Below are 18,195 nucleotides of genomic sequence, written 5' to 3'. Positions count from 1 at the left end.
CATCCCTGTACATTCTGATTTTCAGGGGAACAAAGTACTAATTTCTGCAAACGCAGAAAAGAAAACCAACTTTGCTGCAAATGGAAAAGCTCAAAGCTCTTTGCTTGTAGTTCCAAGACAGAGGAGTCTCCCCATACCTATGCAGCTGGGCTGGGTCCCGCTCCATGTCCCATCGGACTGGCAGAACCTCCGGGCTGATCCCACCAGCACGAGCGGGGCTAAGCAGGAGAAGGAGACGGAAGAGCGGTACGTGAAGCCTCTGTCCTCCCTCCTGCCTTGAGCGGGTATCCCCGGATCACCGCAGAACACAGCTGCAACGGGCAGAGAGACAAGCGGATTGTGATGAACCTTCTCGAGAGCAAGCAATGTTAATAAGCTAAAGATGGGTCTATTAACAGCCCAAACCTTACCACTCCCTGCCATCAAACTCTGTGATTGACTAGGGAATTAGTAGTGGCAGAAGGTGTTGCTGGCTACTTTCTTTGTAATTCTCTCCTTTTGCCAATTGCTCTTAATTACCTTCCACCCTCTTCCCCATCTTTTCTTTTTTTTTTTTTTCCCCTAACAGCATGCTTAGCTTTAAAATGTATCTCTAATTGCACGATGTCATATTGCTATATGGTTCCATGTCACACAGGAAGCCCGTTAATTATACAAGATCCAGGGAAAGGTGCAAAGAACACAGCGAGGGCTTTGTACGATTTAATATGAAAATGGCTATTGTGCAGCTGCCAGCCACTCAGCCAAGGAAAGAAACTCAAATCTGCCTTCATCATTATGAGACGTTTAACTAATTTTTTTGCATTAGCTATTGTATCAAGCACACAGGTTTCCACCCAGCCAAAGCGTTGCCTTCACAAAACACTCCTGACTTCTGCTGCAACAACACGGCGCCCTTTGCCAAAGGTTTTTTTTCCCTGCGGCCTTTCGCAGTTTCGAGAGCCCTGATCGCAGAAGACTCAGTCACCGGGGAGACGCACGGACAAACAGCGAGTTTTAAAGACGCTGGGTGGACAGGAACATGCAAGATCTCCAGACTTGTTGCGAACGCGACCTCACGTCTCCGTTACAAGAGGTGGAGCGCCTGACGGCGTCCCTGCGGCCACTACCACCTCCTCGTCACAGAGATGGCGAACCGAGACTCCCAGCAATTTGGCTGCTGTCGGGAGGTGGGGAGAGCATTCAGACTTCTGGCTACAGGCACACACATCATGCTTGCTTTTCCCGGCATGCAAAACTCCCGCTGACTTCAGTTAATGCAAGACTTCCCTTGGGCTTAGGGCTAGGAAGCGCAGTAACCAGATATTTAACTTCTCGCATACTGAGAATAGTCCATCCGAAGCCTCTACGATACTGCCAGGCAAGGCAGAGTCGACACTAAAATCAGCTACACGGAGACCAGAGATGTTGGAGAATCAAACAACGGAGTTTTAAGCATAGCCCTCCACCCAAGTCATGCGCGAACGCGTAGACGCTGCCTACTCACGAAAGCACTGCGGAATTTCCCCGCTCCACGTCCCGTTCCCCTCGCAGGTCAGCACAGCGGGCAGGGAGAGCTGATACCCCTCCAGGCAGGCGTAGCTCACGCTGGAGCCCCAGCTGAAATCCGAGCCCACGACTTTCCCGTTGGGGATGGCTTGTGGGGATTTACAGACGATAGCTGAACAAAAAACAAAAGCGCGCTCGGTTCTGCTGACTTCTCGGTGCAGTTATTTCCATTAACAAGCAAATTCATGTAGGATCAAAGTTACATTCTGCTCTCAAAGAGCACCTCCTGGGACTGGCGTAGCAGGGGGCCGTACAAACTTCTCCAGCTGTGCATGCAGTTGTAAACCCCAGGATTTTACTTTGAAGTTTGGAGTTAACCAAATCCCAAATCTCAAAGTCAGATTTCTGAGTCAGTGTTCATTTTCAACTGAAGGTAAGAATCCACCCCGACTTAGTGTGAAAACTCATCTACGACTCCCTGAAAGATTCATACGTTTCTGGACAACCTGGCTGAGTTTCAGATTAGCAGTTGAATCGACAACCAGCCTGTATTTCATCCACTCTAGAGTGTTTTAATATGACATTTTTGCAGTGCTTTTCTTTTCAGCTCAGGGGAGCAACTGGGAAAGATGCTAAGCTTATGCAAATCAACCTGGCCTCCAAATGAGACTCTGGCCACATTCTGGATTATTCCTGCAACATTAGCTCAGTGGAGAGAATCAGAGAGGAGTGTAAGAATTGCTCTTTACAGCCTCTGAAGGAACTGGAGTGTATTTGGAAGTTTCTATGTGGTCTGCATTTATATCAGAATCGTGACAGGTGAATTTTCCAGATTGCTAAAGAAGTACAGAGGTGCTGCTACGAGCCTTATCTACACTTGGTGGGTGAGTAAAAACACTCGCAGAAGAGATCCAGTCTGTCCTGCAACTGCTCTATTATTTCCCTTTCCTATCTCTGAACTACGGAGGCAATCTCGGAACTGAGAAATAACGAAAGGAGTTGGAAAAGAACATTTTTCAGACTTCTAGATGATGTCAAAAAGCGTGTGCTTGCAAAACACAGTATTTCATTCGAGTTTGATCTGGGTTTTTGTGAAAAGGAAGTCACTTAACTCTCTGTGCTTCACTCTCCCTTCTCTACTACTGAGATAATAGCAATTACCTCCCTCCCAGGCATATTGTGATGACCGACAGACCTAAAGATAGCAAGGTATTGGTGCTATGTTGATAAAATTGCCTAAGTGCCATAAACACAGGTGACATTGAATGACTGGACCGAGAAACACCCAGGTGGGCTCCAGGCACTATGTAGCAGTTGCTGCCTATTACTTCGTCACAAGTTACAAAAAGTTTGTGGCCTGTAAAACTTGCATCCTCCAATATTTACAACAACCGGTCTCACCCTTGCAGGCAGGTTTGGTGCCGTTCCAGGTTCGGTCTTTTGTGCAGGTTAGAGAAGATGCCCTGTCTGACTCCATCATATAGCCAGGCGTGCACTGGAACACCACCGTTTTATTGTAGGTAAAATCACTGCCCAGTCTAATGCCGTTGGCTGGCACACCGGGGTCACCACAGTTGATCACTGCCAAAGAAAAAGGAAGAAGCATTTCTGGCTGACCATCCCTCATCTCACACTTCTGGCTCCATAATAACAAGAAACCTCATGGTCCCAAGTATTTTTTCAGCGCAGGATGTAATCCGCTGATCATGGAGAAGGGAACATTTGTAGTGCAGAGGATTTGGATAGCGGCGCTACCTATAGAGCAGGCTGGGCTACAGCATGTGGAGAAAACTTTGCTTCTACTCAGTGGAGTGAGCAGTGATCTTAATAGCACATTAAGACCTTGCAAGAAGAAGTATTAACACACATTAAACATTAAAGAAAACCTGGGTCAAATCTGGGCTAGCTGGAAGACAGTTTGCCCGTGGCACCCCCTCCTCTCTTTACCCTAGTTACTATCTCTTATGTAAAACCACATTTGCCATCATCCACGTTCCTGCTGCAGGCGCCTGCGGGTGGGAGCCAGGACGAAACACGGCACATTCACCGAGGGCTTCTGAGCTGGGGCTCTGCCCACGCACGTCCCGGTGCCGGCACACCGGCAGGCAGGAACGCTTCTGTTCAGCAGCGGCCCCGGAGAGCCCCTCCAGGTCGGCTGACATCTACTCATGAAGTTATTACAGAGCTCCCTTCATCCAACTGGAAAAAAAACAAACCCGAAGCAAGAGTTTTCCATTAGGCACTGGCAGAGATTGCAGGCTGAGCGACTGCTGCTGCCACTAGAGAGTTTAGCTGAGTTTCTCGTCACGGCACACGTGCGTGTGTGCATCTACAGCGAGCGTCCAAAACGGCCTGACAACCTGTCCCCAGAGCCCGGCAGCATCATTCATCTCATCTTCCAGGAATCCATCCCAGTGCTCACCTGTACACTCCGGACTGGTCCCAGTCCACGTCCCGTTCACTGTGCAGTGCCTACTCAGCACTCCTGTGGAGTAATAGCCTTCCCGGCACTGGTATATAATGGAACTGGAGAAAATCAAGCCGTCGTTAAATATAACCCTCGCGTTGCTGGGGGTTCCTGGGTTTCCACAGGATATAACTAAAAAGCAAAATGGCAAAGTTAAAAAATACCCAAAACACAACCAACCTCCCCAAACCAAAAAACAAGGCTTTCATCCTCAACTGACTGTTTGCAATAAAAGTAAGATTAGCTGCAAAGCCCCTGGATCACCTCAGACAGAACAGGCTATTCCGTGGAAAATCAGCTACATCAATCCGACAGGATCCAACCACCGCTCCCCAGGGCTCTGCCTTGCCAGGCAGCATGTCCCAAGGCTGCAGGCAGCATCCCTGGCAAGGGATTGAAAACAACTCTGTCCCTGCGGCCAGTCGGTCCCTGAAGCACCAGTGCCGCTCCTCTCCTGGGGGGAATCCTGCACTTCCCTACCACAGCCCAGCCTGGGAGCAACCTCCTCCTGCCTGCTCCTCCAGGCTGAAGGAAGAACTTGTGTCCATTTTTTGGTGGGGCTTTATCCCAGCTCTCAAGCTCACATCTGGTCCTACAGCTTAATAAAGCAGGTGGCGCCAAGCCTGGAGTCCCTCCATCTTCCAGGAGTTTGGGAGCCCGGACCCGAGCGTTGCCGCTTTGCCTCTGGCCCCTTTGGGAAGCCGACAACTTTGGAGACTTCAAAGGAATGAAAGCAGCAAGGGAGCCCGCTTGCTCTCCCGCCGCCGCGTTGCTCGCTGCCCAGCTATATCCAATTATGCCTTCAGACGAGGGAGAATATTGTGGGAATACAATTATAGGTTTGTCAGTGCCCGAGTTTTATGTCTAAAGTACCTCAGCACCGCAGCAATAAAAAGGCATCAGAGTGAATGGTGGCGCACGAAGCCCTGTCATGACAAAATAAGCACCTGCAATAATTGCGCCCGGCCCTCATTTACTCTGAAATTACAGGACATAAAAGAAAATCACATGAATCGAGGAAAGGCTTAAATGACAAATCCCAGCTCTTTGACAAGGAAATTCCTTGCCCCCCCCCCCCGCCTCCCGGCAACGTGCCGCAATCTCTGCAAGAGCATCAGTCTGTGCATGCACAAGGTGACCCGTCCCTGCCCTGGGACTCGTCCCTGGCACACACGCTGCAATATTGCCAGCCATTCTGCACGGGGAAACGCAACTTCAGGCCCCAGCAGGAAAGCGATGAGCACAGGCCACCAACGCAAGGAGAGAAGTCTTCCTCTGCCTTGTTGCTTGGTTTGCTGACAGCCTGTTAACATATGAGCTTGTTGGAGGCATATATGTTTGACAGGAGGAAACTAATAACCGTTCTGGACTGCGTGCACAGAAACTCTGCATGGCACTAAAATCGTCCGAGGTGCTCTCTCGTTACAGATTTCTCATGCAGCCAACGTCTCTGTGATACACGGTGTCATTTCCAAGAGATGCTGGGATAAAAGTCAGATTCTATCAAGTCAGAAAAAGCTCTGAAATTACTATTTCACTGCCTGCCCATACATCAGCTGTTCCCTCCTGCCCAACCTCCTCCACCTATGCAGGTGGCCAAAAGCACACAGGCGACCCAAAAATATTACTTCTGTGACTACAAGGAGACTCATGGAAATGGTTTAATCGCAGCATGCATCAACTGCGACCTGTATAGGCTAGATATAAAAGAAGCCATAAACGTAAGGATGAAAGGTTTGAACTTTTCAAGTCATAATTTAAATATAAATAGGATCTAATCATGCAAGCGAGCAGTAAGCAGGCAAAGAACTCCATTTGGCTTCAGTGGGAGATGTAAACTGAATTAGGCCCCAAAAGAAAACTGGTTTTGGCTCTGGTTTTTTGAACAGGGTGTAAATCCTGAAGAGCCTAGAACTCCCACAATCATACCCACTCACGTCCTCTTAAGAATCTCAACCCAGTCACCTTTAAACTGAAGTCTAAATTCAAGAAAATAACCTGAAAATCAGCTGCATCAGATGGGCATTTCTTAGAGTTGCTGTTTCTCTACCAGGGAAATATTTGAGGAGATGATGCTCAGCTGAAAGGACTGATACGACAAGAAAGGTTTGACTCTCCGCTGCAGCAAGGAGCGCAAGAGGAGCCGAGAGCCAGCTCGTCCCACTCCTCTCCCCCAAGACTTGGTTTCTGCCACGTCGCAGGAGACACGACAGACAAAGCCAGGGGTCCAGACCCTTCGTACCCCCTTCAGCACACGTGTCCCCGTCTGTGCCGAAGACCCAAGAGCCCCGACCCCCCAGCCTGCCCGTACCGCGCTGGCACAGCCCTCTGCAGGGCACTCCTACGCTGCCAACCCCACCGCTGCTATCAAAACATTTCCAACATCCCTGGGACTTACAGGCTGTTAGAGAGCTCCCCGCCTTGGGGTTTCTGGGTCTGTTTCTTTATCAAAGTAAATTTTGTTCCTACAGTTATTTTTACAAGGTCCTTTTTGAGCAAACCCCACGGAAAAGCTTGCTATATGCAATTAACTCCATCCCCACCAAGTACTTGCGCATCTTTAAAGACTACCCGCAGCACGAGATTTTCCAAACAGCTCCAGGCCAAGCAGTGGGATGCGGTGAGGCTCAGCGTGGCAGGCTCCGAGCTCCTCAAACTCTAACAGGAGATGGCACAGTGGGAACCAAACACTTCAAAATGTGTTCCTGAGCCCTCCCGAGAACTCAGCTCCTTGCCCTAACCCGGGAGCTGTAAACTCCCTTCCACACCTTAATGCTTCCTCAGGTCCAGTCGTGAAGTCAAGGGCACATCGCCTCGCTCCCCTTGTTCCTCGTTAATTCTGACTCTGCAGTTACTGAACACGAAGGGCTGCTGACCGGAGGGGTTTTGGAGCCAGCGGGTGCGACAGCAGGCTGTGCGTGCTGCCGCTGCGAGCAGCCTCCCCCAAATCCTCCTCCTAAGGAGGAATCAATTTCGATTTTTGGGGGAAGCAAGCTGTGCACGTGTGCTGAGGCGGACCATGAACAGAGGCGGCAGGGACTTTGGTGCCTGCCTCGACTCCTGGTGACAGCCGGAGCCGTTCCCTGTGATCCCGTCGTTGCTGGGGGGGAGCTGGGAAATTTCTGTACACTACAACGTGGCCTCTGCTATATAAAACATCACAAGGCTCAGAGGTGCTCCAGAGCTCAGCAATAATTAATCTGATTCCAACCCATGCCTCCTTTTTCTGAGAAGCTTATTAAGATTCCTCCCTTGCCTTTCTTTGCTTTTTCCTACACGTTTTACAGCGAGAAGCTGCTGGGAGAAGGAAATTTCTCTGGGTCCTGTTCAGGCACTCGGCTCAGAGCCAGCGTAGCTGCGCAGGAGGCGAGCGATGCTCAGAGTACGGTCAGACGAGGCCACCGAGCTCCCCCCGACGGGTACCACCGTTATCCAAAACGGCATCGGCCAGAGCAGGCCAAGGGGCAAGTGCTGTTACTTCTTACATAGACTAAGTTTCCCCGACCCTGCACCGCAAATACCTCCCTGAGCACCGCGAGAAGGGCTTGTTTCAGGACCTTCCCTTCGGTCGGCGCCAAGCGAAGGCACGTTTCTGCAAGGAGCAGCAAGCCCTGCTCTTCAGAAACCGCGGCAAGGAAAAGCCGCGGGCTGACGACTGCTGTCAGCGCACGTCTGACTACGCTCCAAGTGGCGTGCGAATAGTGTCCTTTGCGTGTTGCCCCTCCTCTGACCTAATCTTTATAACCGTCGGTCCTTCTTTTAGGTTCTGCTGCCATCTGACCGCCCGGCTGAAACGCTCTCCTAATGACGTCTGACACATCAGGAAAAACCTCCTGCTGGAATAAGACACAGCTGAGAGCCTTTGGAATCTCAAAGTCTTTGCTTCAGGGCTGGTAATTTCCATGCTGTTTAATTTAACCAGTAACCCATAACCTCCCTAGCCATGCAGAGAGAGAAAGAAAAAAGCAGCCTAGACCCGAATCCCAGCCCTGCCACCTCCCACGTCCTCAGCAGTCAAATGGGCATGAGACAAAACTCAGTTTCTTTTCCCAGTGTTACCACTTTAAAATAAACACGTTTCCATCGACTGAAACTGCCAAAGAGCAGCCAGAGCCCCATCTCATTTCGGATGCAGTTTTAATTCACTTGGAGAAACAATAAGCATTATAAAAGCAAATATTCTGCTCAACTTATAAGAGGAGGAGGGAGCGTACAGCGGAGTACAACTGAGGAGCCCCCTCCTGCACCACTCCTCGGCGAACACGGATGGGGCATCAGGAAGGAGGAGAAAGAAGGGAAAAAACATCTAAAATCTAATTTACGCTTTAAAAACTTGCTGGAAATTAAAGCTAAATGAGGCCTAAAACCTGTGATTTTGGAAAGCCAGGGAAGCTGCTCTTACTGGGGACAACAAAACCAGAGCTACATAAACCAGCCTGAAGCAGGAGTCTCAGATGGAGTCCCTGCAATTAATTTAATTCCAAACCATTTGTACACTTTGGAAAAATCAGCTGTGACTTCTTCCTGCCTCTCTATTCCTTCGGTTTTCTTCAAAAATGTTCTAGTGAGTAAAAGATATCAGGATTAAGAGCCGATGGGTTTCACCGTGACCCTCTACGAAGCCCAGCGCTCCCAACCTGCCACACAGCCCCTCCGTGGATCAGAGCTATACTGGTCCCAGCGCAGGCAGACACCGACGTTCAACATCAGCCCCTGACTTCAAAGACGAGCAGCTGCTTTGTAATTGAACCCATTACAGCAGCTCGCTCTGAAACTCCTCTCTCCTTCCCTTCTATTTACGCTGTAGGATTTGCACCGTGTCCTCTGTACGTCCGCGCGCTTACGCGTTCCTCTGCGGCGGGTCCTCATCTGGACGGCCCGAGACCCTCTGTGCTCATCCAGCAGCTAATCTGGAGAGCAATTTGCATTGAATTCCCCGGGGCAGGCGAACGCCGGTGCCCTGTGAAGCCCCATCAGGCTTGATTTTACTCAATTCTGGTGGCTGAGAGCAGCGAACAAGCAGCTGAGTCAGAGAGCTAATGCGCCGCGGAGGTGCTGAGCGGCTCCGGAGCTGCGCCGGAGCTTTTCCACGGCAGCACCGCGGTGCCCATTCCTTCCGAGCCCCTGCCTGGGCACTCAGCCCTCGTCTTCATTTGCCCTGAATTCAATCCCCAAATTAATCTCCTCTCCCTCTCCTATAAATACCTGTTTCAGAGAGTTGAATATAACGCTCAACGTGCAGTCAGAAGAACACCTTGTAGGGGCTGCAACTCGCTGTGAATACAAATGAGAGACAGAGCTCGCCGCTCATCACTGTAAATTACCTTCCTATATTGGCCAGTCAGCACTTAACATTAAATGACTACATTATAGGCATAATGTTATTATTATTCATAAAGTATGAAAAAAAATCTGCCAGGGTTCCGTATTTTGGTGCCTCTGGAACCTGATGGGTTATTTATCCTGAGATTAATGAACAGAGCCTTTTCACTGAAAGAAAAAAACAGAGAATGAAAAAACCCCGAGACCCGAGTGTATTAATAACATGATTCAGTGTCTTTTCAATCAAGAGCTCCATCAATTTGGAATAAATTTCCAATTCATTTACAAACTCTCTCTGAGCTTTTGGCTTTCAAAACAGCTGGAGAGAAGCACTTGCCCAGGTCTCCTCGCATTTGGTATCCTGCCTCGTTTTTGGCTTTTGTTCTTTCCCAATTGATTTTTAAACACTTTTATAAAACAGTAGCAGTGAGCAGCACAGCTCAGAGAATCCGGCTGGGGGGTTTATTAGATTGGATTATAGGGTCTTGCTTGATTCCTTCAAATGGAAAAATAAGGGGTTTGGGGTTTTCAAATATGAAAATATGCTTACTGGATTATAATTTGCATTTTGCGTTTCTGCTTAATGTAAATGACTCTTGCACGTGCCAGTTCCAGCTTTGACAGAGGTTTGAAGCTATTGACTTTTCTCATTCTGCTGAATTTCCTCAACAAAGCAACAATGAATCAGTTGGTGGTACCCGCAGACCTTACGCCAAAACGGGGCATTTCTGATCAACTAGCTGGATACATGATGCAGATCAGGAGACGTTTACCCCAGTGATTCTTGCAGCGAGCCTGTGAGTGACAGTCTCGGGGGACGACTGGGAGTGAGGACCAGATCCCAAAGGCTCTTCTTCCTACTCTATACCTCCGTCCAGATGTTGGCGTGAGCCTGAATGACCTGAAACCCTTTGTACCATCCCGGCGCACTCTGCGGAGCAGAGCTGGGCATGGAAAAAGGTGACACTCATTCCCGAGCACTGAAAACCCCTCCCGTGAGACGTGCCCTGCAGATGTTTGGGAAGGGGACGATTGAGGCTCCTTGACGTACACGCGGTATTTGGAGGAAACGATGAACAAGAGTATTATTTCTCGCAGCACCAGACTGTCCCTGGCAACTAAAACAGAGGGATGGGCTGGCTGGGCGGCTGTCCCTGCCGTGGTAATTCTGGGGACACCGTGGCAGGCTTGGCGTGACGTGGGAGAGGAGACGGGGTTGGAAAAGTACCTTCGCATTCGGGCTGCGTGCCGCTCCAGGAGCCGTTGGCTTGGCAGGTTCTCTCGGATGAACCCCGGAGCATGTAACCGGGCTCGCAGCTGAACCGGACCACGCTGCCCACATCAAAGTCATCTCCCAGCCCGATGCCATGCGAGGGGATCCCTGGGTCACCGCACAAGCCCTGGCTGCCTCCTGTTAAGAAAAGAGTACGGTATCAGCAGAGTAAGCAAAGTCATGGGGTTTGGCCCTTCTTCCCTCTCAACTCCAGGCATCCGGAGGGCCAGCACGCAGATTTGGATCGCGTGACTGACTCCCTTTAACTCCGACTGGCTCTCAGCAGAGCGGGGAAATTCCAGATGAAATGTCCCCTGACTCCAAGAGCCCGCCGGTTTTAAGCTGGTTGCAAAATACGGCCATAACTCCTGAATCTCAAGATGGAGCCCTCACCAGCTGCAGCTGCTTTCCGTGGCAGCTGCTCCAGCAGACAGCAGCTCGGTTGCCAGCATCAGTCATGAGGATGGTTTTCCCTCCAAGCAGAAATTACGACACGCTCCGAGCCACCTCAGCACGCCCTATTGTATTTGCAGAACACGAAGCTGTTGGGTTTGGAGCGCGGAGGCTGTAGGGATCCAGCTGAGAAACATCCGCTCGTACAAGTTGCGAACGCTTGGAGCTGCCGGCTTTAAGTCAGGGGGACGGGAGGAAGGGAGCAGCTGGAGCAGATGCCTCGCAGGGGTTCTCTGGGGCAGGCTGGAGAAATGCCCACCTCCTCACGGCCTGATACAGGCTCACACCGCGTACGCCTCTTCTTGGCTTTCTCCGCTAATGATCTGTGTAAACATATCCACCCCCAAGCCAGAAAAGACTATTTCACTCCTGCAGCTAGCAATGAAGTTCCCGGGCCTTCTGCGCTTTGCTGCAGGTACAGCCTTTGCAGTGTTACGTGTAATATAAACCATAATGAGCCTATTCACCATCTGGGGGACGTACTTACTCATAAAGAGAAGGGGGAGAATGCTCCAGGTTCAGCATTTTCTTTCCCGTAATGACTTAGAGCAATAAATCTTTTGTTTCACCTTGCAAAAACTGCCGTCACACCGTAGCGATCTCCCGCACGCAAGAACCTTTGGCAGATGACCTGAGCTGTATTCTGCCTCCTCGCTGCTATTGTAACTGTACCGCCCGAGTTTGGTGTAACAGAGGAACCTCTCCCCGTGCGGAAATCACGGTTCTGAGGTACTGGGCACGCACCTGGCCCCCAGTCAGAGCTGGCCTGTCCAATGCCATCAGCCTCGGTCTAAAGCTGCCTCCACGAAGTCATTCAGGAAAAAAAAAAAAAAATCAAACACAACAGATGTCAGTAGGAACTAGTCAGAATAACGCTGAACGTTTCCAAAAATCCACCCACAAAGACGACAGGAGAGACAGTGAAAACCACATGGGGGAAAGGCACGAATTAGAGCAGAAAACCCTTCCGAGCAGCTACAGATCAAGAACTTGGCTCTGCAGATACGGCTTCTGAATACGAGGATGACTCTGCCTGATTTCTTTTTCCCTTCCAAAGCAGAGGTTAAACTTGGTCAAGTGGAGCTGCTAAACTTAAGTGGCGTAATTAAAAATTAACACTTGTCCCACATGCTTTGCTCCAGCTAAGCTCCTATTTCGTCTGCCTCCAGGCTCTCCGAGGATCAAGTGACGGGGTGGTGTGGGAAGGGCTTTGCACAGAATCCTGCCAGTTATTCGGCACCCTTCCTTCCACCGGAGGCCATCGGCTGAGATCCCAGCTCCCCCATTTCAGGAAGGTTTGGCAACCACAGCTCACGGCATCCCCCATGACTTTGATCGAGTCCGTCTCATCAGGGACTTTTTGGGCTTATCAGGATGTTTTCAGTGCAAGACCTTTCTCGCTCTGGCACGGGAGCGGGGACGGACTTCTGTTGCCAAACTGCTCTCAGTGGAGATGCTGATGATGTGGAAACTCATTGTACCAGCTTTCACTCGCCTTGTGCAGACCTGGGATTGCTGCGGTGCCATAACAGCAGATGTCAGGCCCTGGAAAGGGGCCACATGGGCTTCTTTTGTTGGAATGCACGAGAAAGAGGGTCAGATGCTGCAGATCGGATGCAAGGACCCGATTTTGCTTAAGACACGTTCATGCTGTACAGACTCTGCACGGAAAAACCTGTAAAGCAGCAGGCTGCAGTACACCTCCTACCACAAACATTTGCTGCAGTGATGTATTTCTCGTGTTGCAAGCTGAGCGGTTTACTCTGCCAGCGCTTATCATCCAAGTTGCAGGAGACCGGATAACTGAGAGGCAGCGATTTTCAGAGCCTTCCGCAATCTCCCTCCGTAGCACGTGTATTTCTCCAGCTCACCAAAGCCCATCAGGCTGTTCCCTCCCAGGATAAAGAGGGGTAGCGCAGGATGGGAACTGCCCCATCCCCTCCCTTCTGAAGCCCACCTCACCTGAGCAGTGCGGCAGGGAGCCGCTCCAGCGCCCATCGAGCTGGCACATGCGAGTGGAGTTGCCGATCAGAGTCCTCTTCCCCAGGCAGCTGTACCGGACCACGGAGCCGACGGTGTACTTGTCACCCGAAATCTGAGCGTGGGGTGGGGAGCCGGGGTGGCCGCAAGAGACCACTGTAAGAGACAGATGCAACAGCTTCAACCGTGAGGGAACTGCCCCCCGTGAGGCTCGTTCGAAGGCAAAAGACAGCAAAGTACTGCGTGCTTGAGGTCGCTGCACGGGACCTCGGCAGCTTGAACCCCCTCGCCTGCCCCAGAGCCCACCCAGCACCCGGTGCTTCGTGCCACGGTGCAGCTGTGGCATAGCAGACCTTGCATCGGTCTCCTTCTGGGGGATGTGAGCTCATCCTGTAAGAGCTGCCAAGGGTTTGTGCGTAAATGCCCAGTCCTGACACTGACAGGTATTTTGCAGGTTCCTTGGAAAAACCATCCCTTCTTAAACGTGAATATTTCCATGCACACCCTCACCCCCACCCATCCCCGGCAGCGGCAGGTCCTGCGACACAGAGCTGCAATTGATGCCGTGTCACACCTGAGCAAATTATCCTGGCAGATTCTGAGCACTGCTCACTCAACCATTGCTAGTAAAAAACCACGGCTAACAATAATTAATAGGTTTACTTTAGCTTAGCAATCAGAGTGGGGACAGGGAGGCTGTTGACAAATACACTGACAGATCTAGGGGCTATTAGACAGGTTTGGATGAGGCTGCTCAGCGTAAAGACCATGCACCGCTCGGTTTCTGAAGGAAAGCATCCGTAACTGATATCTTATCTCCCTCTGCTAGAGTCTAAAAATACCAATACTGGCATTAGGTAGAAAACATGATGTATGTTTCAATAAAAGGGAGAGCACGCGTATGTTTGGGCACGTGGGCGTTGAAATATACTGGTGCAGAGCTGTGACTAAAACCAAGGACGCTTTGCAAGGAAATGGGTTTGATAGCTAATACTTAAACTCACACTGTAACTAACAATTTAATAACAGATACTCCAGCAGACTCAGCTAAGCTTAAAACCTGTGGCGGTATTGAGGTTTTTAAAGGATTTATATACACAGTGTGAAGACTGCTTCTTCTGATGCGTTAGGCTCTGCTCCCGTTACTCTACTTATTGGACTCGGTCTCCCACCCCTCAAAGGGGATCAACTCTGTTTTACTCCCTCCTCAGAAACAGGCATGAGACAACATTTGCAACCCAAGCTTGTCTGGCATCAACCGTCTTAATTTATATTTTAGAAAGTGCCTAGTAATTTTAGGTACCCAGCTATAAATGCTTTAAAGAGGTACGGGTTTCAGCACTGAGCACGTCTTAAGTTCAACACACAGAAAACAAAGACATGCAAAATTCTCTTTCTTTTTTTCTTTAAGCTATTAAGCCCATGAATCCAGATAATCACTATTAAAACTGACCTGAGCTTCCAAAGTTTTGGGAATGCCCACAAATCCTCCAAGTCAATGGATGCTCAACGTTCTGAGGAAGGAGATCCCTTTTATACTTAGCTGGAAAGCTGTGGACCAAGGGAGCCCAAGATATTAGGCGCCCAGGTTTTAAAAGGTAACTACCCTCCTGGAGCCCCTGCGGCTGCGGTAACATGCGGTTATCCCTTGTCAGTTCCCCACGGCCTGTGCAGGATGCTGCAAATGCAAGAAGGTGGCATGCTGCTAACAAAAGGAAAGGAAAACGTGCCCAAAACTACTTCGTATGACTAGGTGCCAAAGGATAATAACGAGAAAAAAAAAGAAACAATCGTGGCTTTGGAACAGCTAAGCTGATTCGAACTTAAGGAGCTCCATTTCTGACTTCTTCAGCGATTTGTTATGCCAGGTAATGAGATGGCAGCTGCTTTCGTCTCCAAAAGGACACACTAGTTGTGCCGGGGGCTGGTCTGCGAGGGGTCTGCTCCTGCCTCTGCCACTGGCTCACTGGGCAGCCCTACGTCAACTCCAAATACACTTTGGACCTTGGTTTCCCCCAGTGTAAAATAGGGATACCACCGCTGACGTCTTTCACACAATGCACAAACATCTCCTGGACTAGGTATTACAACTACAGCACGAGACCACCGTGAGTATTATTTTGTGTCTTTCTACACTACTGGAAATAGTCCCGCAGCCAAACCCATCGCCCAGAACCTCCCAATTCTCTCTGCAGACCACAGTGCCAGAAAGGGCCAGGATACTGTAAAGAAAGGGGAAAAAACGTAGAGCGAGGGTCAGGAAGCAAATCCTCTTCAGCACCTGCGCTGCGGCAGAATAAAGGCTGCATTTATTTCACCGTCGCACTGTCATTTCCCTCCCCCAAAGCCGCGGGGATGAGTGGGTGTATGGAAACTCAGCTGTGCCCGAGCGGTGCTAAACACACTCCGTCCTCGGTCAGGCTAATTGCACGCTGCTTCCTATGAAGATCTGTGTTGCAGAAGTTCCGCTGCCCTTCTCCACCCGCAATACCTTTGCTGGAGCTGCACAAAACCAGTAAAACTCAGTGGGAGCTGCCTTCCCCTGCAGAAGGAAACCATCTCTGTCTAATAGGATTTCTCTCCTCAGACCACATATTTTCCTTCCGTGGGCAGGATCCAGAGGCCAGCGAGGCTGATGGAATGATTCCCATGGATTACAAAGGGCTTTGGATCCAGACTTTCTACATGACCGTTCACAGCTAAACAACAGAGAACTACATGGGATGAAAGCCTGGGGTGGATGGGTATTATTCTGAAAAACTTACAAAGACACTGTGGGAGGGCACGGTCCCAAGTGCCATCGCCCTGACAGGTAAGGACATGTGTACCCAATAAGTAATATCCATGGCTGCACTGATATGAGACAGTTGTTCCAAAGCTGAATCTGTGAGGACCACTTGGCTGCACTTGTCGGATGCTGTTTTCCAGGTGCCCGGGGTCAGTACAGTTTACAACTGCAAACAAACAACAACAAAAAAAAAACAAAAACAAAACAAAAAAAAAAACAAAACAAAGGGTGTAACAAAGAACAAAGGATTCTCCAAAAACGAGCAGGAAAAGGGGAAAAAAATGCAAATCACATATTCCACAATTTCAGGGTTGGGGTGGGGATTTTTTTTTTCAGTTTTTTTTTCTTTTTAAGATTCTTTAGGGCAGAAATACTAAAAATCCTTATTAAAAGGAAAAAAGAGAGTGGAGGCAATCCTGCAGGGCTCTCGCTCTGCCACGCGAGGCTCAGCAGCAGAGCCTTGCTCTCTGGCCCCAAACTGGGACTGACATTAGCCAGTTGAGAATAACTGATTTCTGACCGACACAGCAACAGTATTGACAGAGATACCGGACTAAGGGAGTACAGAGGAAGGGGGTGCAGGGAGGGGAGGAAATCTGGTAAGTGAACTCGAGTGCTAATACCAGTGGAAGTAGGGCAGCCTAGAAGGACAAAGGACTCCGCGCAGACAGTGGCGTTTGGTTGGAGTAAACTGGTCTGCGGTTACCAGGATGACCTCTGCTACGGGGCTGGCCTATTTTCTTGTGTCCCCCCCCCCCCCCCCCCCCCCCTTACAACACGCACTTCAATGTCTTGGAGGATGCGGGGCTGGGCAGGGTCCGCTAACAGCTTTGAGCAAAGCCCGAGGGAAAATCAAGTTTGTTGCGTGAGATTTACCCAGCGCTCGGAGCTCAAACATCACTTGTACATTCCTGAGGAACCGCAAGATTTGTTTTGCGTGACTTTATGACAGCAGCAAGCTGGAGTTTAGGAACCCAGAGAAACCCAGGAGGAAGGCACAGGCAGGTCCCGTTCGCCTCGACCGGGGTGGAGGCGGATGACTTACCGCGGCAGGCGGGCAGGGTGCTGCTCCACTGTCCGTTGGCCAAGCACTGGGACTGCGATGCTCCTTCCAGGCGGTACCCAGTGTTGCACACAAACTTGGCCACGTCGTTCAGATTGAACTGACTCCCTTGGGTCAAGCCATTGGCGGGGTTGCCAGGGTGGCCGCAAGTGATGGCTACAATTAGAAATTGGAGATATTACTTTTTTTTGCCTGGAAGAAAGCGGATGATCCACTGGAAAAAGTTCCCAAGGAAGGAGACCATAAAAAACCCCCACATCAACCCTGAAACCCACACGGACTTCAAAGATTTGTGGCTAGCTCTGTTGAAATACTGAATCAAATTGAGAGCACGGTAACTTTGTTCATTTTACTGGCACAAGAAATTCTCTGAACTGCTCTCTAAGCGGCTGAGTGCCAGCATCCTACTGACTTACACCGTAAATCCCTAGAGCTCCTCTTCAAAAATCCCAACTACTGCTATTAATCTATTGCCTTACATTACCCTGGGCGTCACACACAGAGTCACGAAACCGGATGGTTTCCTCCCTCTCCCTGGTGTAAGTCAGATGTATGCTCGCTGCAGTATAAAGTTACACCTGGAGGGATAGTTAGAGGAAAAAGATGAGAAAAAAATCAGGTTTCTAGCATATGGCCTAGAAAGCTTACATCTGCCTGCTTTAAGTTTGAGAAACTCCAGAGGAAAACCTTTATTTCTAAATCCCTGAAATAAGGATTTTTGTGTAGTTCTTGTTCCTGTGGCTGATGCCAGCTCGGGCCAGCCATAAGGTAAAGGGCTAAAGGGTCCCGGGCTGAGCCGCTCTGACAATGCCCAGGGAAGGTGCAGAGACAAACGCTGGAGCAGCAGCGAGCTCGCAGAAAACTGAAATTCAAAGTGCTTTTGCCTGGGCCACCCCGCTGGCACCTCGGCCGAGGCGGGCGATGCAGGGAGGAGAGAGCCCCCGCTGCGAGCGAAGCCCGGAGACCTCGGCTTGGAGCACAGCAGCGAGTTCCACTGTGCAAAAGAAACGTCAGGATACACCATAAAGAGATTTTTTGGCCGCTTAAGGAATGCGACATCTTCCGACAGCTGAGGACAAAGCAATATTGATTATTGTCATGCTGAAAAAGGGTAATGGTCCATCAGTAAAAGTCCAGCAGTTTAGCTGTACAGCTGCCAAAGCCAGAAGGGAAGATGAAATTCCCACAAAAGATCCATAACACATTTGACTGCCAGGGCTGGACTATACCACAGGGATGGGAATTTATTCCTTATGCAAGCTGATGACAGGTACAGGTCTAAAAAATACGAAGCAAGATAGCCTTTCGGTGCTGCAGGAAGCAGATGTCAGATTCTCTGAGGTACTTCTGAATATGATTAT

The 18,195-nt window shown here is 50.0% G+C and overlaps 1 protein-coding gene across 1 annotated transcript in view; it reads right to left on the bottom strand.

Moving 5' to 3' along the window:
• The window catches only part of CSMD2 (CUB and Sushi multiple domains 2), a 310,633-nt gene that overhangs the window by 14,988 nt on the left and 277,450 nt on the right, over positions 1 to 18,195 (bottom strand). Inside the window, exons 54-61 of the mRNA XM_049820686.1 lie at positions 16,817 to 16,990; positions 15,749 to 15,937; positions 12,966 to 13,139; positions 10,506 to 10,688; positions 3,911 to 4,087; positions 2,890 to 3,069; positions 1,487 to 1,660; positions 138 to 311 (exon numbers count right to left, since the gene is read on the bottom strand). Of these exons, the coding sequence (XP_049676643.1) occupies positions 138 to 311; positions 1,487 to 1,660; positions 2,890 to 3,069; positions 3,911 to 4,087; positions 10,506 to 10,688; positions 12,966 to 13,139; positions 15,749 to 15,937; positions 16,817 to 16,990 (1,425 nt within the window). The remainder of the gene's footprint in view (positions 1 to 137; positions 312 to 1,486; positions 1,661 to 2,889; positions 3,070 to 3,910; positions 4,088 to 10,505; positions 10,689 to 12,965; positions 13,140 to 15,748; positions 15,938 to 16,816; positions 16,991 to 18,195) is intronic.

This window comes from Accipiter gentilis, chromosome 17 (genome assembly GCF_929443795.1).
Source record: "Accipiter gentilis chromosome 17, bAccGen1.1, whole genome shotgun sequence".
Lineage (NCBI taxonomy): Eukaryota > Metazoa > Chordata > Aves > Accipitriformes > Accipitridae > Astur > Astur gentilis.
Note: the sequence above shows the minus strand (reverse complement) of the source record. Positions and strands in the feature narration are given on the sequence as shown.